Source organism: Protopterus annectens, chromosome 6.part1 (genome assembly GCF_019279795.1).
Source record: "Protopterus annectens isolate FY-2018-M chromosome 6.part1, PAN1.0, whole genome shotgun sequence".
Lineage (NCBI taxonomy): Eukaryota > Metazoa > Chordata > Ceratodontiformes > Protopteridae > Protopterus > Protopterus annectens.
Window position 1 is genome coordinate 530,654,534 of NC_056738.1, and position 26,477 is coordinate 530,681,010.

Sequence of the window (26,477 nt, forward strand, 5' to 3'; positions counted from 1 at the left end):
CAAAATAGTACAAAATATACTGAACTTACTGATATTGCCAACATCCTGGCAGACAGATTCAGTGCAAACTTCACCCCCCTCTCACTTCCAAAAGGGCCCACAACAATACAGGAAAAGTGTAGTGTTCCAAAAATCTCAGACGCACAGGTGAAAACAGCCCTTTCAAAAGCCAAAAACACAGTGTCAATGGGACCAGATGATGTCCCAGGCTGCGTCTTGCATGAACTACAGAATAAACTAACTCCCCACCTAAACACACTGTTCAACCCCAGCCTCTCCACAGGCTACGTGCCCATAGAATGGCGCAAAGCAACGGTTATTCCTCTCCACAAAGGAGGGGCCACAACTGACCCTGGTAACTATTGCCCCATAAGCCTGACTAGCCTGGTCTGCAAGACTATGGAGCACATCATCATGGAACTCATTAACAAAGACATTGGGAACCTCCAAACACTTGACCCAACCCAGTTCGGCTTTGTTAAGGGCAGATCGTGCCTACTAAACCTAGTTGACTTCTTCAAGACAGTCACCAAGGCCATAGACGAGGGAAAGGTGGTTCACACAGCCTACCTTGACCTCGCCAAGGTTACCAACACCATTCCCCACTCTGGTATTACAGAAAAACTCACCAGCCTGAACATAAACCCCTACATCACGAGATGGGTTGCCAACCGGCTTACAGACAGAACTCACACGGTAAGAATAGCGGGCTCCAGGTCTGACTCTAAACCAGTCACAAGTGGTGTCCCACAAGGCTCAGTCCTGGGACCCCTACTGTTCAGCATATACTTCTCAGAAGTACAGGCAAACACATGAGGACTATGGCTAACCAGGTTCGCTGATGACTGCAAACTGGGAGCCATTATTGACTCTTCGGCTGACACAGACATCCTCCAAAAGGCCCTTACTGAGACAGACACCTGGTGTCAAAGTCATGGCCTCAAGCTAAATGCCAAAAAATGCATAGTCATCCCATTTGGGAAAAACAAAATACCCACGAATTACCACATAGGTGGCAGCCCCCTTAATACAGAAGAGGTAATAAGAGATCTGGGGATCCAGGTAGATAGTAATCTCTCCTTTAACAATCATATTGCAAAGTACTTAGGAAATCCTTCTATGTGGCCCATCTAATTACTAAAGGGTTTGCATCTAGAAATAAAGAGGTTATAGTGCCCCTCTACTCATCACTCATTAGACCCATCATAGAGTACAATGTCCCATTTGGGATGTACCTCACAAGACACTTCCAACAACTGGAAAGGCCACAAAAGTACCTCACCAAGAGGATTACTGGCCAAAAACATATGACCTATGCAGCCCGACTGAAAAAACTCCGGCTGTACTCAGTGGCATATCACTTACTTAGAGGTGTTCTCTGCCTGACTTGCAGAGCCATGTCCAACTCAGAATTGATGGACATGTTCCACCTAAAGAAATCCAACTCACTGTGAACCACGCACTCTAGTGTGCTAAACCTCACCACAACAATAAATAGAACATGCTGGAGGGATAGATTCCTGTCACAGAGACTCCCCATGCTTTGGAACAAAATTCCAAACTACATCAGGCAGAGCCCCTCACTAACACTCTTCAAGAGAAACCTTGATGAGTGGATGGGTAATAGAAAATATACCCCTGGGATCACTTCATTGGATCTGCTTGACAGAGGATCAGTTAAGTAATCAATGGGGCGGCGAAAGCCGACAAATTCTGGCTAGGCTTATAAATGCACTCGGGCAGATAGCCTAGTACCTACCTATGAACCTATGAACCTATTTCACCTGCAAATGGGGTGATTTGCATACCAGGGCTTAGTCTGTGCAAGATTAGTGCAGGAGCGCTCATGCACACCCCTGCAGGCTGTTCCTGGATCGCACGGCAGACATATTGCCTGATTGAGCTCCTGCACTGATCTTGCACTCCGTGCAAGCTTTTGAGAGTCCGGGGGAATGTCTAGTATGTATAGCAATAAGTCATGAATTCTGCTGTAAATATCCTGTCCTGTACAGTTAGGCATTGCTTATTACATAGGTATTATAATCCAGCTGGTTAACGCACCACATATATGTTCATGGAATCAAAATTATTCCCAACAACAGTTGAACTAATCCATATTGATCATGTAAACTAGTAAAGTCCAGTTTAGTACATAAAAATTGGAAAAATGATCCCAAGTAAAAATTATTGGTATAGTTAACTCAAAAACGAATTTGTGAAAAAAATTATAGTCCACCTAAATGTCCATAGCTAAATTTGTCAATGATGAACCAAATTACATACTTTGGCCACAAAAAAATGAGTATAAAGTTCTGGAACTGTAAATCCAAATCCAATCTGATATTTGGCAACAGTATACTGCTGATTCTGCCCTTAACTGTTCGTCAAATAAGTCCCCATTGTTCCTCATGTGCTAAAGCACAAACTATAACCAAATCCAACAAGATGGCGACCATTCAACCAATTGGTATGGTTAATTAATTCACTAATGTGGAACTTCATCTAGTGGTTGCCTACAAAAAGGAGAACAAGTGTATATGTCTTTACTGCACTGAAGAAGGCTTTTAATTTTTACAGCCAAAACCGGTCTGTTTTCTCTCTTTTTTTTATTATGCTTTTGAGCTAGTATTTGCAATAAATTCCTTATGCTACAGTCTGCTGTCTCTCAATGTTTTGTACTGCTATAAGGTCTTTTTGGAGCTGTGCAGTTGCCGTATTTGCAGGGGCTTCTTTATCTATGGATCATCTCCCTTCCTTCCCTTGCTGTTGGTCTGTGGCATGCTGTGCATCAGGCACAGTTTCAAACCTGATGAGGACTTATTTCGAATGTATCACTAGTGAAGCTCATTATCTTGATTTATTCCTTCCAGTTTGGTGGATTCTTTATGCTATTTTGTATAAATCGCTATTTGAGTGACTACAAATAAGGTTACATGCCTTCCTCAAGTTTAAACTGTATTGTGGTTATCAGGACATTGGGTGCTGTCTAAAGAAGGGCTGCAACAGGCCTCTTGCACAGTAATGGAATCTGGTACCTTTACAGCCATAATTGTACAAGTGAACACCTAATTATATCTTCTTGTGCATACAAAGGGCTTTCTGCAGGTTACACTGGACGTTTGAACAGCATTTTGTCACCAGTGTATCATGAGTTGTACATTTTTACTTCTTAAGCCTTTTTTGACAATTAACAAAAGGTGGGTTCATTAAAATCAGGGAATCCACTTTGACTTTACTTTTTTGCTCTTCAAGCTACTTAAAAACTGTTTTGTACTCTCGGAGCTTGGGGTGCCATTTACTGGACCTGTTTTTGCTCATTTTGGGGCATGTGCTTGATACTATTGTGTAGTTTTGGTGAAAAACTAACGTATTGTATGTAGGACTTGAGCAGCTTTAATTCAGGATGCATTTTGGATTATTACTATTGGGGAACGCATTTTGCTTCATCTTTGTGACATATATATGAATAAGTGAATACACAAGGATTGAATGGTCGCTATCTTGTTGGATTTGGTTATAGTTCATTCTTTAGCACAGGAGGAACATTGGGGACTTATTTAACAAACAGTTTAGGGTGGAATCAGCAGTATACTGTTGCCAAGTATCAGATTGGATTTGGGTTTACAGTTCCAGAACTTTATACTCGTTTTTTCGAGGCTGAAGTATGCAATTTGGTTCATCATTGACAAATTTAGCTATGGACATTTAGGTGGACTATGATTTTTTTTCACATATTCGTTTTTGAGTTAATTATACAATAATATTTACTTGGGATCATTTTTCCAATTTTTATGTACTAAACTGGACTTTACTAGCTTACATGATCAATGTGGATTAGTTCAACTGTTGCTGAAAATAATTTTGATTTCATGAACATATTTGCAATAGGTTAACCAGTTGGATTATAATACCTATGTAATAAGCGATGCCTAACAGTTCAGGACAGGATTTATAATATATTTACAGCAGAATTCCTGACTTATTGCTATATATATTAGACATTAACTCTAGCATTATTTGTACTTTGGGACTGTTAATTTTTGAATGTTTTATTAGGTTAATAATTGTTGCACCATTTAGAAGTCACTCATCTCCTCTTTGTGTACTTTATATAACTTTTCATTAACTGTTTGGTGTTTAGGAATCTGCACCCAATATTATATTTATATATTACTCTGGGACATATCTTTGCATATTATAACAATATTCCCTATTTCAGTTCTGTCTATTTATGACTCAACCTTTGAGACCTTGACGCTCAAGATTTTTTCCTTATTAAAAATGAGCTATACCAAAGGGTAAAATCCTTGGCAGGAAGTATATTCACATTGGTAGGGTCAGTTGTGTTATTATTATCAATACCTTGGATGTTGGGAATATGACTATTGTTATCAGCCTTGCTTGATCCATGGTCTGTTTTTTTTTGGATGGCAACAAATATTCATGAGCGGCAAGGGCTATTATAGTTCATAATTAATATTATGGTGGAGATTATGGATATGCGGACTATGGACTTGGCACTGCTTAAGAATAAACGTCAGTTGTTATCTGAGTGATTTAATAGTAGGGGCTAATATTGTCCTAAGTCTACCTAAATGTTGGATATGTATATGAACACTTTATAATTGCAGAGTGACTGACTGGATTGGTTCTGATTGAGTGTTGAGACTTAGCGCTGCTTAAAACATATTTATTTAGGAGCAGGGGCTAATATTGTCCACACTCGACCATTCTTTTATTGGATTGGTACATGGACATAGCATTTTTGTAAAGGTTGCCTATTATTTCAAAATCTATATGACAAGAATTTTTGAAATAGCAGTATAGGACTTTTTCTTGACCATTGGATCAAGCTTAGGCTTTTGGTTACTCCAATTGGAACATTTATTATATATTCATAGTTCCAACACCTGTTGTTAGTATAGGGGATAAATAGTATTCATTTTAAGTGCTGATTATTGACCACCAGTGGATCTTACTAACCTGTTGCAGGGTTTATCCTCATACAGGGATGAGTTGGCCATTTTTGGCCTAGGCAATACAGTTAATCAAAGTGGGCCCGAAGATTTGGCTTTGGAAAATACATGTGAAGCACAGTTTTTCAAACTAAATAAGAGCATGAGGTCCCTTTGGACCAAGTTATGGCATTCTAATCTCTTTAAGGCATACCTAACCAAGGGCATTTCTCCAAGGGGGCTGAGGGTACGTATAAAGCCATTGGTTCATAATATTGACACAACCCTGACAGAACAATGGGCTTTGGCTCAACAAGGAGCTTCCATGGGTTTTGTGGAAGGTTTGCTCTCTCATTATGAGAGAACTATTGATAAGGATATATCAGAAATCAGCCAAATGTGTGCAGACATTCAGAAATTTGAAGAACAAAAATCCTATAACCCTGGTCTTAGGAAACTTAGTCAGGATCTTTTAACCCCGGAGCAGCAATTGAAAGACAGGAAAATGAGAAAGTTCCACAGGGATTTAGCTGACTATGAGGGTGGGCATCCCTTTTCCAGTAATAAGCATGTCAGGTTTGAACAAACACATAGGAAGGTGGTTAAAAGGAAAAGACCAAGATCTATTTTAAAGAAGCCGTCCTCAACCAGCTATGATACTTCTGCTGAGGAGTCCTCGTCAGGGTTAGAGCCCGATGCACAGCATGCCCCAGATTCCCCAGCCTCTAAATGAAGCGATACACATATCCCTTTAGGGGCAAGCAAAGGAGGGGGGGCAGGAAACATCACAAAGGTGGACAATATGGAAAGATTGTTGAAACTGATGGTGCAGAAATAGAATATAACAATGTACTGAATATCTCATCCACCCCTTTGTCACCCACCCAAGTTAAAACTTTGAATAAATGTCTTAAATTTATACCTGGCTTTTATGTGTCTGAAGATACATTTGCACAAGATATTACCTCATTTTGTAGATTACTTAACCTGAGATTATTTTTTCAGACAGCACCTAATCCTGAATCGCAGGATGGTTTTAGATACCACAAATCTAATTTTATGCCACCAGTGTATCATAGAGAGATCTCAGAGATTCTCAGAGATCTACATTTTCACTTTAGGGAGTTCCGTGCTAAATCAAACAATCTCTCAAAGATTGAAATGGAGGCTATCCATGAACTAGAAACAAATTATGATTTGGCAATATTGTCTGTGGATAAGGGTGGGGCAGTAGTTGTACAGGATTGGACCCAATACAACACAGAAGCTGTGAGACAGCTAACTGACAGTCGTTACTATACTCATATAACAGTGGATCAACTCCTGGCTTCAAGAAACAAATTGATCAGTTTTTGGCATTCGCCAAGAACAAGGGAATCACACATTACATCACCTTATGGTGTCCGACCCTTCCAGTCAGTATATATATTTTCTACCCAAAATACATAAGAATTTATAAAATCCACCTGGTAGACCTATAGTTTCAGGTAGGCGTTCTATCACTGAATGATTATCTCATTTCTGACACAGTATCTTAAACCACTTTTGAAATGGGTTAGGGCCAGCATCCAAGACACTACGGAATTCCTTAAAGTTATTTAAGGAATGTATGGTTCCTTCCTATAAAACATGATGTATATTACGCTTGCTATTTTTTTTTTTTTGAATGTATGAATCTTACTCGTGTATTTCATCTCATTCATTATGTGACCTTCTTTGTATTTTGTAACCTTTATTGTATTGTATTGCACATGGAGCTTTTCTCCCCGGGCCTCCACTGAAAATGGGCACTTCTTGGCCCAGTGGACTTCCCCGGTAATCAAACTATAAATAAATAAATAAATAAATAAATTTCTGAGATGCAGCTTGAGCCAGGGTGGTTACTTTGCACCCTAGATGTTTTTGCATTGTACAGTAATATTCCTCACTGGGCGGGCCTGGAAGCATTAGAATACTGGTTATATAAGTCAGAGTTGTACCAACCAGGTTTCAACACTTTTTTACTTTGCCTTTCGGAACACGTTCTAACTAAGAACGTGTTCTATTACCAGAACAAATGCTATTTAGAAATACAAGGCACTGCTATGGGAGCCTCATTTGCTCCCATATATGCTGTCTTATTCATGGCCCACATTGAGGTACAGCTCATCTATGACAATACACACAATCTCTATCTAGATGAGATCGATACCTGGAGAAGATACTTGGATAATTGCTGGTTAGTATGGGACCCTGACTATCTTATGAAGTTTGTTGGATATTTAAATGATAAAAAATGGGGTATACAATTTAAAGCCACCTATGACATCAACAGGATCACTTTTTTGAATGTTTTAGTCAGTAGAAACAATGATCATACTTTAACATCAGAAGTGACTTTAACATCAGAAGTGTATCATAAATACCCCCAATATAACTCCCTTCTCCATGCTACCAGCTTTCATCCTCCACATATATGCAGAAACATCCCAAAATCACAATTTTTGCATATGAATTGAATATGTTCAAATGATGCTACTTATCAGGTGTATCAAGAAGATCTAACCACTAGATTCAGGAATAGGGGCTACAAAATGGGAAACATCTGTCAGGCCTGACATTGGGTGGCTAGTCGTGACAGGCAGGATCTTTTAACATACAGGGACAAGACTATGGACAAGGATTCCACCGTCCGACTGGTTACTACCTATAGAAGGAATATTGATGTCCTACTTAATAGTGTCTGTAGACACTGGAACATACTATTATCAGATACCAAATTATGTAATATTTTGGTTTACAGATGTCATTTCTCTTTCAGGAGAAGCAAAAATTTGGGTTCATTTTTAAGTCATTACAAACATGGTTGGAGATGTAAGGGTGACTCTATACAAACTACTCTTGTGGGGGACCAACTTAAGGGATGTTTTCCCTGTGGCCATTACACCCACTGCAGAAGGATGAAGAAGACATGCCAGTTCAGCACCAAAAAGTATTTGATATTTTCTTTTTGGCGAACTGTCAGACGGACTTGGTGATTTACTTAGCTACGTGCACCTGTTCTGCATTTTATGTGGGGCAAACATCCAGATCTTTAAAATTCAGAATTTCTGAACATTTAAGTGACATCAGACACAAGAAGTTCACAAATGCCTTATACAAGCACACTGAGGTACATAGGGATGCATCCTTTTTTACTTTACTGTGATGAACAGAATTACTGGACAGAGAACAAATAAAACAGGTTGGCATCAGATTTTAAATAATAAAGAGAAGAAATGGATTATCAAACTGTTTTTTTTTTCACCAGGGCTTAATGAATATCGTTAATTGGTATGGATAATGAATTCACTAATTTAAAGCATCATCTAGTGGTTGCTTATAAAAAGGAGAACAAGTGTATATGTCTTTACTGCACTGAAGAAGGCTTTTAATTTTTACAGCCAAAATGGGTCTGTTTTGTCTCTTTTTTATTATGCTTTTGAGCTAGTATTTGCAATAAATTCCTTATGCTAGAGTGTGCTGGCTCTCAGTGTTTCGTATTGCTATAAGGTAGTTTTGGAGCCGTGCAAATGCCGTACTTGCAGGGGCTGCTTTATCTATGGATCATACTACTCACAGTTTAATAACCACTTTATCAACTCTATATCGGTCCTTGTAAAAAAACAACAGCATCACCCCTCTATCAGATCCTAAAACATCAGATGATAACCTGACTCTTTTTCCTTCAAACAAGTCCAAACTAATACCATAAAAACAGTATCTACAAATTTAAACCCTCATCCTTAGCCACTGACCAACTACCTAATGAATTTCTGAAACTAGCAGCAGACACCTTTTATCTCTACTAATCAATCAATCAATTGGGAGCATTATATTCCCAAACTATTGAAAGTCTCTTATATCATTCCATTTTATAAAGGTGGAACCTCAACAGACTTTTTTCAAATTTTAGGCCCATTGCATTCCTCCCTGCCATAGCCAAAATACTGGAAAATGCATACATACACAACTCCTCAGTTAGCTTCTTGACAATAATCTCCTACCGCTGACACAACACGGTTTTAGACCAAAACACAGAACAACTACTTTACTGATTAGTTTCACAGACTCAGTCAACCAGATCAGAAATAATAACCAGCTAGTGTCTTCCATCTTTTTAGATATACTAAAACAATAAGTAAAAAGGTCTCACAGACAAACCAATCAGTAAAAACTAAAAGAAAAATCTAGCCAGGCTAGATTTTCCACTGTGTGATTCCTTAAACCTCTTATATTAGAGGCAACATGGGATATATGCAAATGACCCCTTAATGACATCAGGTGTTTCAGCTGTATGGCAATTCTGAATGTCCATGACCTTTTTCTTTTTAAGTCTATTTATGGAAAATTTCAGGCCAAAAAACACAAACCCCACTAGCTGTGGACATGCATGTTTTAGCCTTCTTACGACATCATAAGCACAGCATAAGTGGACTGTTGGGCTAACCTTTAGAAACAGACTGCTGTCATGCCCAACTGATATTCATAAGTATTACTATTGCCATATACCTAGTTTTTCTAGGGGTCCTGCTATAACAATGTTCCAATGTTACTGTGGTTTGACCAGTCAGGTTGAAACATTCTGCATCCCTTTTTCCAAAATAGCTACTAAACATCAAGTCTAACTGACATTTAAACTTACTGAGTATCTCTCATTTAGAAGTAGTCAGTTCCACAGAGAACTAGCCTTCTGATGAAAAAGTTTTCCTCAGATTTGAGTGACATTTATCTATTTCTATCATGCAGTTGTTTATTTGTTATATGTTTAAGAAAGACATTTTGTGTACAGTACTGATAGCAAAACATTGTACTTCAAACATCTGAATGTCACTATAAGGCCATGTCTCTCCAGTCTATACTCTATCTCTTATAATTTCAATAGGGCAAATCAGTCAGGATAAAGTAATCTTTTTCACATCTGTTATTTTCCTTGTATAGTATTTCTGAATATGTCCAAGACTAATCATATTGTTCATTGAGCATATGTGTAAGAGGTATTTATTTCCAGTATAATCAGTAAACTTTGTATGGAGGTCATAGGTTGCTTGGAGGGAGATGGGTTTATTCTGTAGATTGTGGGCCAGGGTTGGGATGTGTGTCACCTCTTAGTTTGATTTGGGTTAAATTTAGTAGGTATAGGCATGTGAGTTTGTTAGTTAGTTTAGCAAAATTTGTTGCTCTTATGGGGATGCATGTGAGTGTGTGTATTTGAATGAAAAGAGTTCTGTGTTGGAGTTTTTAAATAGGTGTGGTGATATGATAATATTGGTAAGAGGAGTATGAGGTGGGGTGATGAGTGGGTTAGTGGCAGAGTAGTTATTATTAATTATTTGGTTATGATAGGAAGTGAAGAGGTACAGAGTTATTAATAGGCTAAGTAATGTAAAGTGTATAGGTGTTGTGATGTCCGGACAGTGCCCCACCGGACTGCCAACAATAGTGTGATATCTCTTTCTACCCTGGGTCAGTAACTAAGGAGCTTCGATCCTCACTACTGTTTCCAGTAGGAAACCGTCACTTAAACAGAAGTAATATTTCACTATTTCCCTTAACAGCACAACAGGAACATACTCTATGATCTGGGACTGGACTGTATACTTCTGTCCACCCTTAATGTAACTCCTTATTATATACTTCAGTCCCGGTTTAAGACCTCTGATGCACTCACACTTAAATAAATTAAATATCATACATCCAAACACTTCTGGGAAAGCTTGACTCAGATTTTCAGCTATGCCCCTTCCCCAAAATAATACTTTAACACAATGCCACCAATCAGGACCCTACATGTCCTTTTAAAGGGGCGTCCAATTGTGAAAATTGGATATTAAAACAAATGATGGCAAATTATCTAAAGCAGATACCCACACAGGAACCTCAAGTATGGCTGGTGCAAAGGCCCACAAAACCTGAAAAAAAAATAACAAAACTGGCCAGCACCAAATAGTGAAACCCAAAAAGCTTTTTATTGTGACAATTCCAAAAAACTATAGCAAGCTATAGCAAAACAGTCAAACCAGTTTTGGCATCAATATGCCTTCCACATTGAACATAGCAAACAAAAATCTTTACTCATTTAAATACACATCGCACTTCAATTAGTAATTAATTACAATTGCTCATTAAGACCAGGCCTAAACAATCCCCCAAGTCTAATAATCCAATTACATTCTTTAATGTTTAAAACAGAGTACCAACCAATTTTGTCTTGTCTATTTCCTTTTATTGTATCAATAATAGTAAAAGTAAACTGTGCTGTAGTATGTTGCAAAGTGTGCTTATATAAAGAGCTAGAAGCTTGTTTATTTCGAATATCACTTAAATGTTCAGAAATCCGAACCTCGCAGGGACCTTGATGTTTGGCCCACATAAAATGCTGTGCAGGAACAACTGACTAAATAAATAAGCCAGTCCATGCATTAAAGAATGTAATTGGATTATTAGACTTGGGGGATTGTTTAGGCCTGGTTTTAATGAGCAATTGTAATTAATTATTAATTGGAGTGCGATGTGTATTTAAATGAGTAAAGATTTTTGTTTGCTGTGTTCACTGAGGAAGGCATATTGATGCAGAAACTGGTTTGACTGTTTTGCTATAGCTTGCTATAGCTTTTTGGAGTTGCCACAATAAAGAGTTTTTTGGGTTTCACTATTTGGTGCTGGCCAGTTTTTTGAAATTATCTAAAGCAGCCAGGCTTTTGGAGTGGCCCAGCAATCACTAAAGAAAACACTGATTGACCTGCCACAATGTAAGTTAATAAAAATATTTAATAATAAGCAAAAAAATGATTACAAATATAAAGCAGTAATTTCCAATAAACAAACAGAACTCAGTCACTAAGAAAATGAAATCAATACTGAAGGATAGAAATCCAACATTTAGAAAAACTCTAACTGTAGTTAAAATGTTCCTATCTGACTAAAGAACACTGTCCCTGATCTAAACTAAATTATTACAACAGAGCAAAGGCAGGCTTACAGTTCTTGGTGAGTCCTTTTGGGTATCCACTGCACAGTGCAACTGTGAACAACTTACAACTACAACTGGCGACTGTAACTGACAACTGACTTCAGCTGTCTTCAGCAGGCTCTTTTATGGACTAGCCTAAGTGTCACAACTGTTCCAGTTTTAATTTGCATTTCATATTTTGAAAATCAACCAGCAGCTATTTATTAAACTTCCTTCCTGTCTTTCAGCATCTAACAGTAACAGATAGTAAATTTAACATTCCAATGACATCACCTGCAGATCAGCTGATCCTGAGACAGTCTGCATTTAGAATCTTTTTCAGAAATATGCACAGTTGGAAATGTAAAGGTACACCCAAGTCTTTAAAACATTCTGTACAAATAGATTAGAAATCAGCATGTAAGAACTTATTTACAATATCATAGCTAGCCATGTTGGCATAATAATAGACAGGTTAATCTGAAAATATATACAAAACTCCAGCCAGACATGCCAGCACAAATAACATTGTCTAATTTCTTCACAGGTGTCATGGTGTTTGTATCTGGGTGGAGTTTTGTAGTGGTTTAGCAATGGTGTGGGAAGAGTAAGTTAAAAGTATGGCTCTTATAAGTGGTGGTTACTGTCTGATGTGAGAAAGGAAGTCCCTTTTTGGGAGATTGACTAACTGACAATTATGCATTTCTTTGCTGTGAATGGATGACTAGTCTTTTTGGAATCACTTTAGACACACATAAACAAAAACAGTAAGACACACACATACACAGTCATAGGTTCATACACAAACATGCACAAATGCAATCATTTAAATATACTGACTAATATTTTAAACATTTTCTAAAGCATAATATGAGAAGCATTCCACTACATAAAAATAAAGAAAGGCATTATCTTCTCTAAAAGAACCAAGAAACAGACGCATAATTTTAAAATATAAAAATAAGCCATAAAAAGTCAACAAAAACACACTGTTCATTTTCTAAGTGCACAAATGCACTACCAGATGGACATTATAGGAAAAAAAATGGATGTCACTGGGGTAGTATGGTCCTTTGTCTGTCACATTTTGCCTTACATCTCTGGTTGACATTATTTCAACATAATGCCGACCTCTGAGGGCTTTGCAACACATACAAATTTCCCATTTATTTTTTGCTGTATTTTTTAAAAGCTTGTTGTAGCAAGGTAGAGACCTGTATTTGTGTATGTGTTTTGAGGTTCTCATGTGTCTGTTACCAATTAGCATTATAACATATATACAGAATAATTTCCATGTCCTTCCTTAAAAAAAAAAAACATACTCTGCACTTTGTTTTTAGTCTGTCTCAATCCTTTAGCCTTGGAGATATCTTTCCACATCTTCTGTAGAGTTTAAACTATATTTTTGCCTATTATGCAGTAAAATAAGCCTGTCAGGGTATGTCAGTTGGGATTTAGCCCCAATTTTCTCAAAGCAGAGTGTACCAACTGCTATGATTTTCTTTAATGACATAATCAAAGAAAAATGTCATACCACTCTTACTGCATAACTGACAGTTTTTAACATGTTTGATGTTGTTTGTCTTTTGCTGAAACTATACTTTCCTTTCAGGCATGTACAAATAGTGTGTGCATAGTTTTCTTGGCTTAAATACACATATTTCTTTACACTGTGTACCATATCTGTTTGGTAATAAACATACTTGGTATTTCAAAAGTTCTTTGTAATTCAATTAAAAAAAATTGTTTTCCTTCAAAAAATTGTTTTATTTGTAACCCTTCCACTTCCGAGAGACCTATTATACTTAGGTATTATTCTATGTCTCTTTACATCTCATACATTTTTTATGCAGTGCTTTGTTAGACTTTTCAGGTTTATTTTTTCTATGTACTACTTTCACAAAATAACTTTATTTTATTGTTCCTCTTTTAAGGCATTTATTACTTCCCCTTGTTTATTGTTGCATAGCTACAGTATTACTGTACTCCTAGGCCTATATTCAGGTCAAAGATTTATAAGACCTGTCAGCTGCTGCCTCTATGTGATCAATTTTAAATTTTTTTTATTACTTGAAACTTTTCTTTTAAAATTGACACCTCGGGGGTTTAGTATTCCTCTGAATTCCACATAGCTATAAGGAGGGCTTCTTTTGTTGCACTTTCTAGGTACCACCCCAAATTCCTTCCCCTGTCAGAGTAGGTGTTTGTTAATCACATGTTTTATGTACTCTATTTTTATTTATTGTAGATTGTCAATTAATTTTTAGTTCATTTATGCATCACTGGCATTTTTTTGGTTATATGCTGTCATTGATTTTGTGTTTACTTATTACGCATTTACTCAAGTGCCTTATAACCAAATATATCTACATTTTTCAATAGGTATTTGGAAAATTTGAAAATCTGATGAGCAACTTACTGAAAAATGTAATCAGTACAGGTTGACTCATACAGCCAGAGCTAATAGTCGATCAAAACTTGGACAGTATTCATGCATTTCTCACGGAACACTATGCCCTTCAACCAAGGAATTCTATATCCCTTACCAGAATTAAATATATATTGCACCATAGATATATTATCTTCTCCTATGTTCTAAATGTTTTCACTGAATATAAGTTGAATGTTCACTTATTCAGTCATTAACTGATGCCTACTATCTACTATTCAGGGTTGTTTCAGTAATAAAAGTGCATTTGAATTAAATCAAATGGGGAAGAGACAGTAGTTCATCACAGCACATGCACACACAGACAGGCGTGCACGTGTGCACACACACACACACACACACACACACACACACACACACACACACACACACACACACACACACACACACACACACACACACACAGTCATTTTGCCTGACAGAATTGTTTTATATATTTTCTGGCATTGTTTTCTGTTTCTCATCTGTCCTGAAACTGCTTACCCCCTATTTCTGAGGTGGAATTTATAAAACTTCTAACAGCTTTTGTGTTATCTGATTGCTTCAAGGCTTGCTGATTTAAAAATAGTTTATGTTTGTAAATTCCTGCATACACTGTTGGAAACTCCTGGTGTCTGGCTGGTGTGTGATTCTCAAACAATCTGGAAATATAGCATTGGTTGATAAGTATGTTTCTTGGCATTTTAACCTTTCTGAGTTCTGCATTGCCTTAATTTTGCCTGACTGAATTGTTTTATATATTTTCTGGCATTGTTTTCTGTTTCGCATCTGTCCTGAAATTGTTTCCTCCACCACCCTATTCTTGTAGTGGTGTTATAGTTGGTGGCTTTGCAGTTGCCCGACCCTACTGTAAATTTGATCTGGGACACCCCTCCCAGCCTGGTGTTCACTCTACTTAATACAGAGGGAACATTTGAGAAGGCCAACTCACTTAGGTTCTTAACCTTGAATTTTTCTTCTGCTCCTTCTTCCTCTTTCCTTGCATTTTACTTAAAAAAATTGCACTTTATTTTGCTTTTGCATCTTCTTAAAAGTACTCAGTTAAATTTATTCTGATCCATTTATTACTGCTTGGTAGTAGTCTGATTAAATTGTAACTGTTATTCTAAGCCTTTTGGTTTAAGCACTTGGGCTCCAGGCCAGTTGTTTTACATTAAGAAGGTTTGTGGTCTGCACTGTAGTCACAGAACAGGTAGGTTACATCCTCTTAAGTTGGGAACTGCTGATTGAAGGCTCAGTGTCTGTTATTCTAAAAGTGTATTAGTTCTGGTTAAAGCACTTGGGCTTCAGGCCAGTTATATTTCATTAAGAAGATTTGTGGTCTGCACTCTTGTGGGAGGAGAGGCTAGATTCTGCCCTTCTGAGCTGGGAATTTCTGGTTAAAGGCTTATTGTGCCTACTTATTTGAACTGTTTCTTTCTGAAATTGGTGCACCTTGTTTGCTGTAGGATAGACTAGATTCAGACATCCTGGATCTAGCTTTATTTGTATAACTTGAGTACTAACCCAGGCCATCATTTTTGGAGAAGGTTTCCCTGCACCCTAGTGGCAGGTGTGTGCAGTTAGAACTTGTCTGATTGAAGACTGCTGGAACAGGGCTCAGGTTTGAGCTTTTTTTACTGTTTAATTGGGTAATTTGTTTAAATCAGTTTGCCTGTTTTCCATTCTTATATAAAAAAGTGCACTTTATTCATTTACTTTTACTGCATCTGTGTTTCTTCCTACATTATTACTTTATTTTGCCTTTGCTGTTTGTTCCTAAAAGTACTTAATTGCATTTATTCTGCTGCATTTATTACTGTTTGTTAGTAGCCTGATTAAATTGTAACTGTTATTCTAAGCCTTTGGTTGAAGCACTTGGGCTTCAGACCAGTTGTTTTACATTAAGAAGTTCTGTGGTCTGCACTGGTGTGGCAGGACAGGTAGCTTACATCCTTCTAAGTTGGGAGTTGCTGATTCAAGGCTTAATGTCTGTTATTCTAAAAGTGTATTGGTTCTGATTTAAGCACTTGGGCTTCAGGCCAGTTATTTTACATTAAGAAGGTGTGGTCTGCACTCTTGTGGGAGGAGAGGGTAGATTCTGCCCTTCTGAGCTGGGAGTTTCTGGTTAAAGGCTTATTGTGCCTGCTTATTTGAACTGTTTCTTTCTGAAATTGGTATGCCTTGTTTGCTGTAGCGTAGACTAAATTCAGACCTGCTTAATCTAGCTTTGGTTGTATAACTTGAGTACCAATCCAAACCATCTTTTTTTGGAGAAGGTTCCCCTGCACCCTAGTGGCATGAGTGTGCAGTTACAACTTGTCTGGTTGAAGACTGCTGGAATGGGGCTCGGTTTTTAGCTTTTACTGGTTAATTGGTTAATTTGTTTAAATCAGTTTGCTCATTTGCTACTGTTATATAAAAAATACACTTTATGCATCACCACTTAGCTAGTGTTAAACTATTCTAAACTAGACAGTTTTTTTAGTTTTAGCACTCAAATCTGTTTCTTTGAGCTCAGCACTTGTTCAGAACTTGTAAGCACTAAATAAGCTACAAATTACTACAGCACTCAACTTTCCTCACTTGTCTAGAGGAAAACAGTTTTTAGTACTTAATAAATAAGCACCTATCCAGGCATGTCTAAGGGTGAGCTCCTGGTGTTTTCTCCTGTCTACCTGATGAATTTGGGCATCTTGGGGCAATGCAGCAATTACCTCATGTACACAGACAACCCTCTCCTCCTACCACCAAACACTACAACCTATGAGAAATGCACTTATATAGCCAAACTGGAAGCAAAGCTCTCTTCACACAAGACTGGACTAGACAGTCAAGAGGAGAAGGTAAACACTTGCACCATACCACACTCATCACATAGTCCCTCAAAACCTACACCACCAAAACAGACACCTAGAAACACAAAACACACACCTACATTCATGGAGGCACTCAATAAAAATCTGGTCAAGCAACAGAGACCGCCAAAGCAGAAATGCAAGCAACCTCCACCCCCCCAATACAACCCAATGACACATAGCCCACAAACTCAGTGTGCCAGTCAACCACAGCCCATAAGGCATAACAATGTACCCAATACTCTAGTTATAGGTGACTCTATAGTCAGGCACACTGATGTTCCACTCACTAGGCTAAACAAGGAGAAAGTTACTGTCAGCTACCTGTCAGGTGCCAGGATCTACCACATAACGCATGCACTCAGGTCACTCCACAACATGTACAAATATGACTCTGTCATTGTCCATGTTGGTCTGAATGACCTGAGACATGCCTCCCTGGACTACATGAAAAGAGACATGGATGAGCTCTCCGATCTTGTAGCCCAGGCAAATATGACTCTAACCCTGAGTAGCATCCTGCCATCACCCAGAATGATACCACAGTACAAGAACAAAATGATTGACTTCAACAATTGGCTAAGCTTCTGGTGTCATTCTAAGCGGATCCAGTATCTGTCTGCCTGGGATGACATGATCAACAGACCATGATGCTTTGCCAGAGATGGCCTGCACCTGTCACCTTTGGGATTCCGGACACTGGCTAAGACTCTTGCCACCCCATAGTGCCTCTTTTAGGCAAGGTTCAAATGACAAATTCACCACCATAACAGGTACAAGCAAGCAAAATCTGAGGGTAATGCTACTCAATGTTAAAAGTCTAAACCTCAAAATGCATTCACTCGAGGCAGTCCTTAAAATGGAGAACATCGACATCTGTGCAGTGACAGAGACCTCGTTCAAGGCTCCAGAGAGAAACCCTGCATTACCAGGCTATAATTCATACCACACCTTTCAGCCACCTAACCTTGACTGAAACACTAAAGGCAGAGGTGTGTCCATATTCATTAAGGTTATCCACACCTCCAGGCTAGTTGCTCAGCATAATGCATCCGAGATTATCCAAGTGAAACTAACTCTGGGCAAGACCGCAATCCAAATTATAACTTGCTACAGATCACCCACCATGCCCCAGGATTCCCACCCCTCATTTCTTGATACACAGGAAAATATTAGGGTACAACCAAACACCCTCATAATGGGCGATTTCAACTACCCCACCATTACCTGAGAAAACTACTTATGTACCAACTCTTTTGGTCAATGTTTTATGGAATTCATAAATTCCAACGCCTTGGATCAACTTATCCACACCCCCGCCAGGGGCAGCAATATCCTAGACCTGGTCATTCCCAACATGGGTGACCGGTGTTCTACACCAGAGGTCAATCCCTTGTTGGTCAGATCTGACTACAAGCTAATCATCCTAGACATCCACATCCTGCCCCCATCTCCCAATTGGAAACCACCGTAAAATATTTCTCCAAAGCCAACTTTACGCTTCTTAAGACTGAAGTGCCAAACTTCACGACACCCATGCAGATTGACAATAGAGGTATGACTGCTGAATTCTACACAAAAATGCACTTTATAAGCACTTACATGAGTGCATGGATCATGCTATCCCTAACAGAACCAAGATGCTATCCTCCAAAAAAAGGAAGCCAATCTGGTGGTCCCCTGCCATAAACAAACTTTGCAACAGAAGAAAGAAACTGTTGCAAAAAAGAGTAAAATCCCATGATTGGAGGAACTCCCTGGTCAGCCTCAGTAAGAAGCTGAGATCCCTCATAAAATCCTCCAAAGCTAGTTGCGAAAATGAAATCACCACTGATTCTAAAGACAACCACAAAGCATTCTATAGCTATGTCAAGAATCTCAACATCCTGGCAGATAGGTTCAGTGCTAACTTTGACCCTCTCTCACCCCCTAAAGGGCCCACCCCTATACCGGAAGAATGCAAAGTTCCTGTAATCACGGCTGCACAGGTAAAAACCACACTCTCCAAAGCCAAGAACACAGCATCCATGGGACCTGACTGACCTGAAAACATCCCAGGCTGCATTCTACATGAACTACAGACTGAACTGGCACCCCACCTGAGCACCATGTTCAATCATAGCCTCACCTTAAGCTTTGTGCCCACTGAATGGAGCACAGTGACAGTTATCCCACTCCACAAAGGGGGAGCCACCACGGACCTCGAAAACTTCCACCCCATTAGCCTAACAAGTCTGGTCTGCAAGGCCATGGAACGTATCATCATGGAACTTATAAACAAAGATATTGGTAATCTCCAAACTCTGGACCCCACCCAGTTCGGGTTTGTAAAAGGCAGATCATGTCTCCTAAATCTGATAGACTTCTTTGAAGCAGTCACCAAAGCAGTATATGAAGGTAAGGTGGTTCACACAGCCTATCATGATCTCACCAAGGCTTTCGACACCATTCCCCACTCTGGAATTATAGATAAACTCACTAAACAAGATATAAATCCCTATGTCACAAGATGGGTTGCCAACTGGCTCACTGACAGGACCCACACTGTGAAAGTAGCAGACTCCAAATCCAACTACAGACCAGTGACAAGTGGAGTACCACAGGGTTCAGTCCTGGGTCCTCTCCTGTTTGGTATCTACTTTTCTGATGTACAGGCTAACACAGAAGGTCTTTGGCTAACGAAGTTCGCAGATGACTGCAAAATAGGAGCCATAATTGAAACTCCTAGTGATGTGGACATCCTACAAAAGGGTCTCACTGAGACAGATGCCTGGTGTCAATACCATGGCCTCAAGCTCAATGCCACAAAGTGCATTGTTATCCCCTTTGGTAAAAACTCTCTACCCATGAGCTACCACATAGGTGGTAGTCTACTTAACACTGAAAGCATGATAAGAGACCTTGGGAGACAGGTGGACAGTAGTCTCTCCTTTGATAATCACATCACCACAGTAGTCAGGAAATCCTTCTACATGGCACACCTCATTACAAAAGGTTTCTCATTCAGGAAAAAAGAGGTCATTGTTCCCCTCTACTCATCGACCCATTATAGAGTACAATGCCCCTTTTGGTATGCACCTCACAAGACATCTACAACAACTGGAAAGGCCACAGAAATACTCACAAAGAGGATTACCAGCGTCAAACAGATTCCCTATGCAGACCGTCTCAAAAAACTCCAACTTTATACTCCGTCACATATTACCTACTCAGAGGCAATCTCTGCCTAACATACAAAGCTATGTCAAACCCAAAGCTATTGGACATGCTCCACTTAAAGAAATCCCAATCCCTCCGAGCTACACACTTTAGGGACCTAAACCTTGTCATCACAATAAACAGAACATGCTGGAGGAATAGATTCCTGTCCCAGAGACTTCCCATACTCTGGAACAATCTACCTATCTATATCAAACAAAGCTCCTCATTAGCACTCTTCAAGAAAAATCTTGAAGATTGGATGAGAGATGGGAAATTCACCCTGGGGATCACCTCTGGGGCTCTGCTCGACAGGGGGCAGGAAAATAATTTTCCAGGGTGGTGAAAGCCAGGGTACCTTTTTGGCTAGGCTTATATAGTCCCTAGGGCCAATAGCCTGGTACCCACCTATGAACCTATGTACAGTGCAGGTACTGACACACCTCTAGCCTCTGGATATTTTTGGAGGATCACCAGTTCAATCTTTGGAATGTAAGAAAAAAACAGAATCCTTCATTTAAATGCATGTTGACTAGAGAGTATTAACAGATTCCAAACAAAAAGCTTTGCATCCAGGAATCAAACTGGAGAACAAGCACTATGGAGGTAACACAACTTAACTGCTGCCTCCAGAGTTAAAGGTTAAAATGTATGAATAAAAATGCTGTTCTTTGGAAACATTTTAGTGGTCCTTACATTTGGACATATTGATTTGAACTCACGATGTAGGGCAGCATCTTTTAAATGATTGCAATAAATAAAAAGTAAGGCTTTGCTCATAGATTTTTTCATATATGCTTTATCCATCTCATTCTAAACTCTTTGCATGCACTCCAAACAAATGTTTTCATTTGAGCTTTATCTAATGCAAAAGCATTGCAGACAAAAATATCTTCATGGTACAAAACTGAGTCATTATCAGGCATAAAAAGCTTGGTACAAGCTATGCACACTAACCAGAAGAAAACATGTCTTTCTTACGTGTGCTCCTTTCTAAAGTTGTGTACTCAGTATCTGCTTTTAACTGCTAACATATAAAGGCAGTGTACTTACCAGTGTTTTCATCTTTGAAAGAGATGCTAGTTACCTTTGAGCTGGCATACTAGGTAAGAGGCTTAAGTCAAGGGCAATATTTAATAAGTAACGGGCTGGTGCTACTACTAAAGGTGACCTTAGTAAAAACATTATTTCAAAGAGGCGCAGTCCTGCTCTTGTTCTGAAAATATGATACAAGCATTCCTATTGGAATAAAATGTGTGTGGGTGTTATTTACACATCATATAAATATACTGGTCTAAATAAATTAAAATGTCTCACAACATATTATTTAGCCTAGACTGCAGCCACTATGAGAAAGTCCTTCAATCTGTATAAAGTATCTACTGCAAATGTGAATGAGAGCTTCTGTCTACATTGATGATTTAAACTTGGCAGGCAGAATGTTTTTGTTTGTTTTAGTGATATCATCATTCTGTGCTGAAGAGATATTAGTTGTGACAAGTATCAGTACTGCCAGCAAACCAGTGCAGAAAAGAACTGGGATAATAAAGAACACTCAACTAATTTATTTTCTTTTAATAATCAAGAAACTGATACAGAAACTGTTGAGGATAAACCTGAAGATGAAGACAATGATACAGGTTATGAACCTTCCCTGGAAGATTCTGATGGACTGTCCATCCCAGAAGCAGAGTACAGATCTGAGACGCAAGAGAGTGAACCACTTCCAATCAGGTAGCACTGCAAATTATATTTCAAATTATGTTTCACTTTTATATGTCATGTCATAACCGTAGATGAAGCTGTCATGAAAATAACAGTGACACTGACTTTGTAAAGCAATAATTAACCATATTGGGATAACCAAGTTATTGAAATAAAATGTGTTAGCACTACTAAAGTTTTTTTTTTTTTTAATTGTTGTTTCCTTAGTTAGAAACTAGTAATGCCTTTTGGAAGTATATTTAATCAACATAAAGATGTGATATAATAATAAAAGTGAGAATCTTGATGATCAAATATCTTTGATTGCAATTTATATGAAACATTTTATGGCATCACAGTCTTTATTAGCTGAAAATTATACCCAGTGTTCTGAAAATGTAGTAACAAGAGAGTAGAGGAAGATAGTCGACATGACACCAGCATGGCCTTTGCACAACTTAAGCAAGAGCATGAGAGATATTCAGTTCTGCATTTTCCTTTTGCAGAAGAGGATCAATCAGTTGTGCCTTATGCATTTGTTGAAACTAATATTCAAGGATGTGCACCAATATAATAGATTATGTATGCAGAAAAACACAGCACACCATGGTTTGTTATGCAAGTGACACAAAGCTACATGTCAAATATTCAGACTAGTAATCCTCTGCAGCATATGAAGAAAGGATAGGTCACAGAGAGAAGTTGTCATGACTGGAATTTAGAATACTTGTAAAGAGTCGTACCGTACAAAAGCAGTAAAACTGCTGTGTAGGTTGTATCCGCAGAAAATAGAAAGAGCAAATTACATAGAAGGAAATGGAATCTGCAGGAACAATACATGAAGAATAATGTTCAGTAGGAGGAATAAGGTTTAAAGGAAGGAATGAACTGAAAAATGTATGTAATGTCCAAGTGAATGACAACTGTTAAAAATATGTATTGTGCATGGAAAGACATATAACTGTGGTTTCTTTTCTTTTCTTTTATAGTGTACCCGTGTCACTGTTTTAGTTGTGATTTTGTAAAGATGTTTAAAAAATGTAGAAGAAAGTAGGCAAAAGACTAAAACTCAGAACTTTACCTCTAAATGCGTATCTGCATTGCTACTTTTGTTTAGTTTTAGATGCTGTTACTTTGGGTCATCTTAGGAAGCTGCTGTTTTCACAGTTACAGAATTGAAATAAAACTTGCAGTGTCCTATGACCCTTGCTTTGAAGAAGAAACAAGAAATCATTTGATTCACAGTCTTTCCTTTTCAGGTCAGCTCTTCCACAGCCCAAGTTCATTCTTTACACTTGATTACCAATATTGCCAGTAGAAACCTTACTGTTTACTTGTGAGATCAAAGGTCACAAATACATAATAGGTTTGCACATTAAGGGGTAGAAATCTGCATTTGTACTAATGAAGCATAACCTTCTCAATTCTCTTGCATGCATCTGCAAACAAATGGGCCTACCACTACAAAATTTTCTGGGTTTCTGTATAAAGCTCTTCTGTGCAGTGATGCTCAACTGGCTTTTCAAGAAATGCAAAGTTCAGTCCTCACCTGTCTTAACTGATGTACAGTACAACAAATCCTCTTATATGACTACATCATAGTTGAGGATCAGAATGGCAGTTGTATTAAACCCTGAAATTGACACTACTGGATTTAAGAGCCACTACCAATAATGATTAATACACATTTCTCTAAAGAAAGTCTGGCAGTACACCACCTGGGGCCATTTGATCGGCAGATGGACATTTATCAAACAGGTCATATGCAATGTGCTTTTTTCGTCATGATCATAACACCATTTGGTCTAACATCTTATTTGTTTTCATCAACAATAATAATAATTCATTCTTCAACTGTTCAAATACATGAGTCTGGCTTCCTTCAAGTTTTAAAGAAAGCAGTAAGATGTGAAACGTGTACTACAGTCCATCATTAGTCTACTAGTAGGGGAGATGGACAAAGTACTGGGGTTGCACGTGTGAAGGAAAGCACAATTGTTGAGCAGTGGACAGGACCTGGCTTAGGGCAAACATTCTTACTATATGAAACTGCTTGAAAGTATTTCTCATATGACTGTGAAGCATATTTCTTAAAAATAGATCCATTAATTTTTGTAGTAACTGTATAAAGCCTTCTGGTCCAGAAAGTAGGGAAACCAGTGAGAACTTGCATTTTTACACAGAGTAAAATAGAGAGCAGAGATGCAGCTTTACAGACAATAATGTAAGAGGTGATGCATTGAATACGCTATGGTGTTTCCGTTTATAACCACAGGTAGCCATAATATGACATATTTTGAACTGAATGCTATAGTGCAGTAGATGTAGTACTGTTTACAGGACACATTTGGTAGATATATCAAAACAGTGCTAGAAGTAAAATGCAAGCGTGAACAGATGAAAGGATAATGAGACTTGTGCACTGATGGCCAAAAATGCTAGTTACAGGTCATTGTAGTAAATATGCTGTCTGAAAGAAATAATATTATGAGCAAAAGAATGGGATGGCAGCATGAAAGGAAATAACATCAGAATAGGCAGATACTGCATGAGCCAAGAGTATTAGGTGGCAACATTTAGCTAACTAATGCAAAACAGAACTAGCAGGTCAGCTTGAGCAAATCAGGAGGATAAATTAAAAAGACAGAAATTGTTTAAGGTATAGCAAGTATTTACTCTGGTAAAATCAAAATATAACTGGCTAGGTATATACGCTGAAATACCAATGGCTAATTAATTAAGATGAATAATACAATTGCAGAGAAAATATATAATATCATATAATATCATATGATATATGATCAGCCTTCATATTTTGTGAAAGGGTGGGGGTTGTAGTTCCTAGCTCTAAATGAGACAATTAGCAAAGACAGGAATGGGGCACACCTAGACATATTGGTGTCTTATATCTAAGATCATTCAATAATAAGAGTTATGGACAGTAATACATAACTATAGTAATTGAAGAAACTATATGCTACAAAAGTGTACAAAAATTGCATGAAATAAACTTCTAAACAGACCAGGTGACCAGCTAATTTGATTTTTCACATTCTGTGGGTTTTTTTTGGGGGGGGCTGAGAATTACATTCACAAAGTTATTGTATGAGTTCAAATTCATAACAGATTTTTTATAAAACAATAGTCAAACCATGATTCAATTAAGCATGTTATAAAATGCATGAACTGTCCAAGTTATTCCACAGCACTGTGGTGGTGCCCCCACCACAGCCACTGTTAATTATATACCTGTCAGCCTTATGAGCCTGATATGCAAAGTTTAGAGTGTATCATAACTGATCTCATTAATTATGATATCAAAAATATCGTTAAGCTATACCCTCAACAGAGAGAACCTGTCTATTAGATCTAGCTAACTTCTTTGAGAGAGTCACACATGCTGTTGACAGTAGTCAAGTTGTAAGTAAGGTAAATCCTTAAATGATAAGATGGGTAGCAAACTGCCTAAAAGAACCCACACAGCTCATGTGGCAGGTGCTTCATCTGAAAGTATGAAGATAACCAGAAGAGTTCCCTGGCGTCTGTATTGGGAGTCCTTCTTTTTGGAATTTTCTTTATTGATCTCTAAACTGAGAAGCAGGACCTTGGGTTAACTAAGCTTACAGGTGACTGCTAACTTGATGTTATTGTCAAGACCTCCTTTTGACACGTTTCCCTCAGAAAAAAACTCTACCCTCAACATATAGTATAGGCAGTACTTCATTATTAAATGGAAATATAGTTGTGTACCTAGGTTGACAGTTCCACTTACTCCCATCAAGGTGTGGGAGTTGATTTCATCATTCCCTTATACTGAGCACTGATTAGAACAATTATAGAGTACCTTCTTCAGGGTGTATCTCACTTGACATATCACATGACCAGAGAAGCCCCAGGATTCTTAAATAAGATTTCAGACTTAAAAGACCCTAAGCTATCAAAAATAGATAGACGTTTTTGCTTTTTATTCATTATCTTGTAGACTGTTGAGGGACAATTTGTCTGCCACTTTCTATGGGACTGAAGACCTTTTTGTCCTTGATCTCCATTATGTCTGCAAATATGATAGTTTAGCAAACATCAGTATCATAGACCAACATCTTCACCAGCAGATGCATTGAAAATGCTGGAAACAAAGATTCAATATGTAGCATCCTGTCTCTTCTCTGAAATAAGTTGCCCCTGCAGTTTAAGGAGTGTGACAAATTATTATCTTTAGACAGAACCTGGATGACTAGATGTGTACCCTCAAATTTACCTCGGGACTAACTTCTTGAAAAAAGTGGTAGCACCTGATGGTGGTTATTGGCAACATTTTATGATCATTAGACTAAATTAACTTAAAACTCCTATGAATTCTATAA

The 26,477-nt window shown here is 38.1% G+C and overlaps 1 protein-coding gene across 1 annotated transcript in view; it reads left to right on the top strand.

The window, feature by feature from the left end:
• The window catches only part of LOC122805670 (serine/threonine-protein kinase D3-like), a 1,097,474-nt gene that overhangs the window by 789,682 nt on the left and 281,315 nt on the right, over positions 1-26,477 (top strand). The window contains exon 7 of the mRNA XM_044075994.1: positions 21,996-22,143. Within this exon, the coding sequence (XP_043931929.1) occupies positions 21,996-22,143 (148 nt within the window). The remainder of the gene's footprint in view (positions 1-21,995; positions 22,144-26,477) is intronic.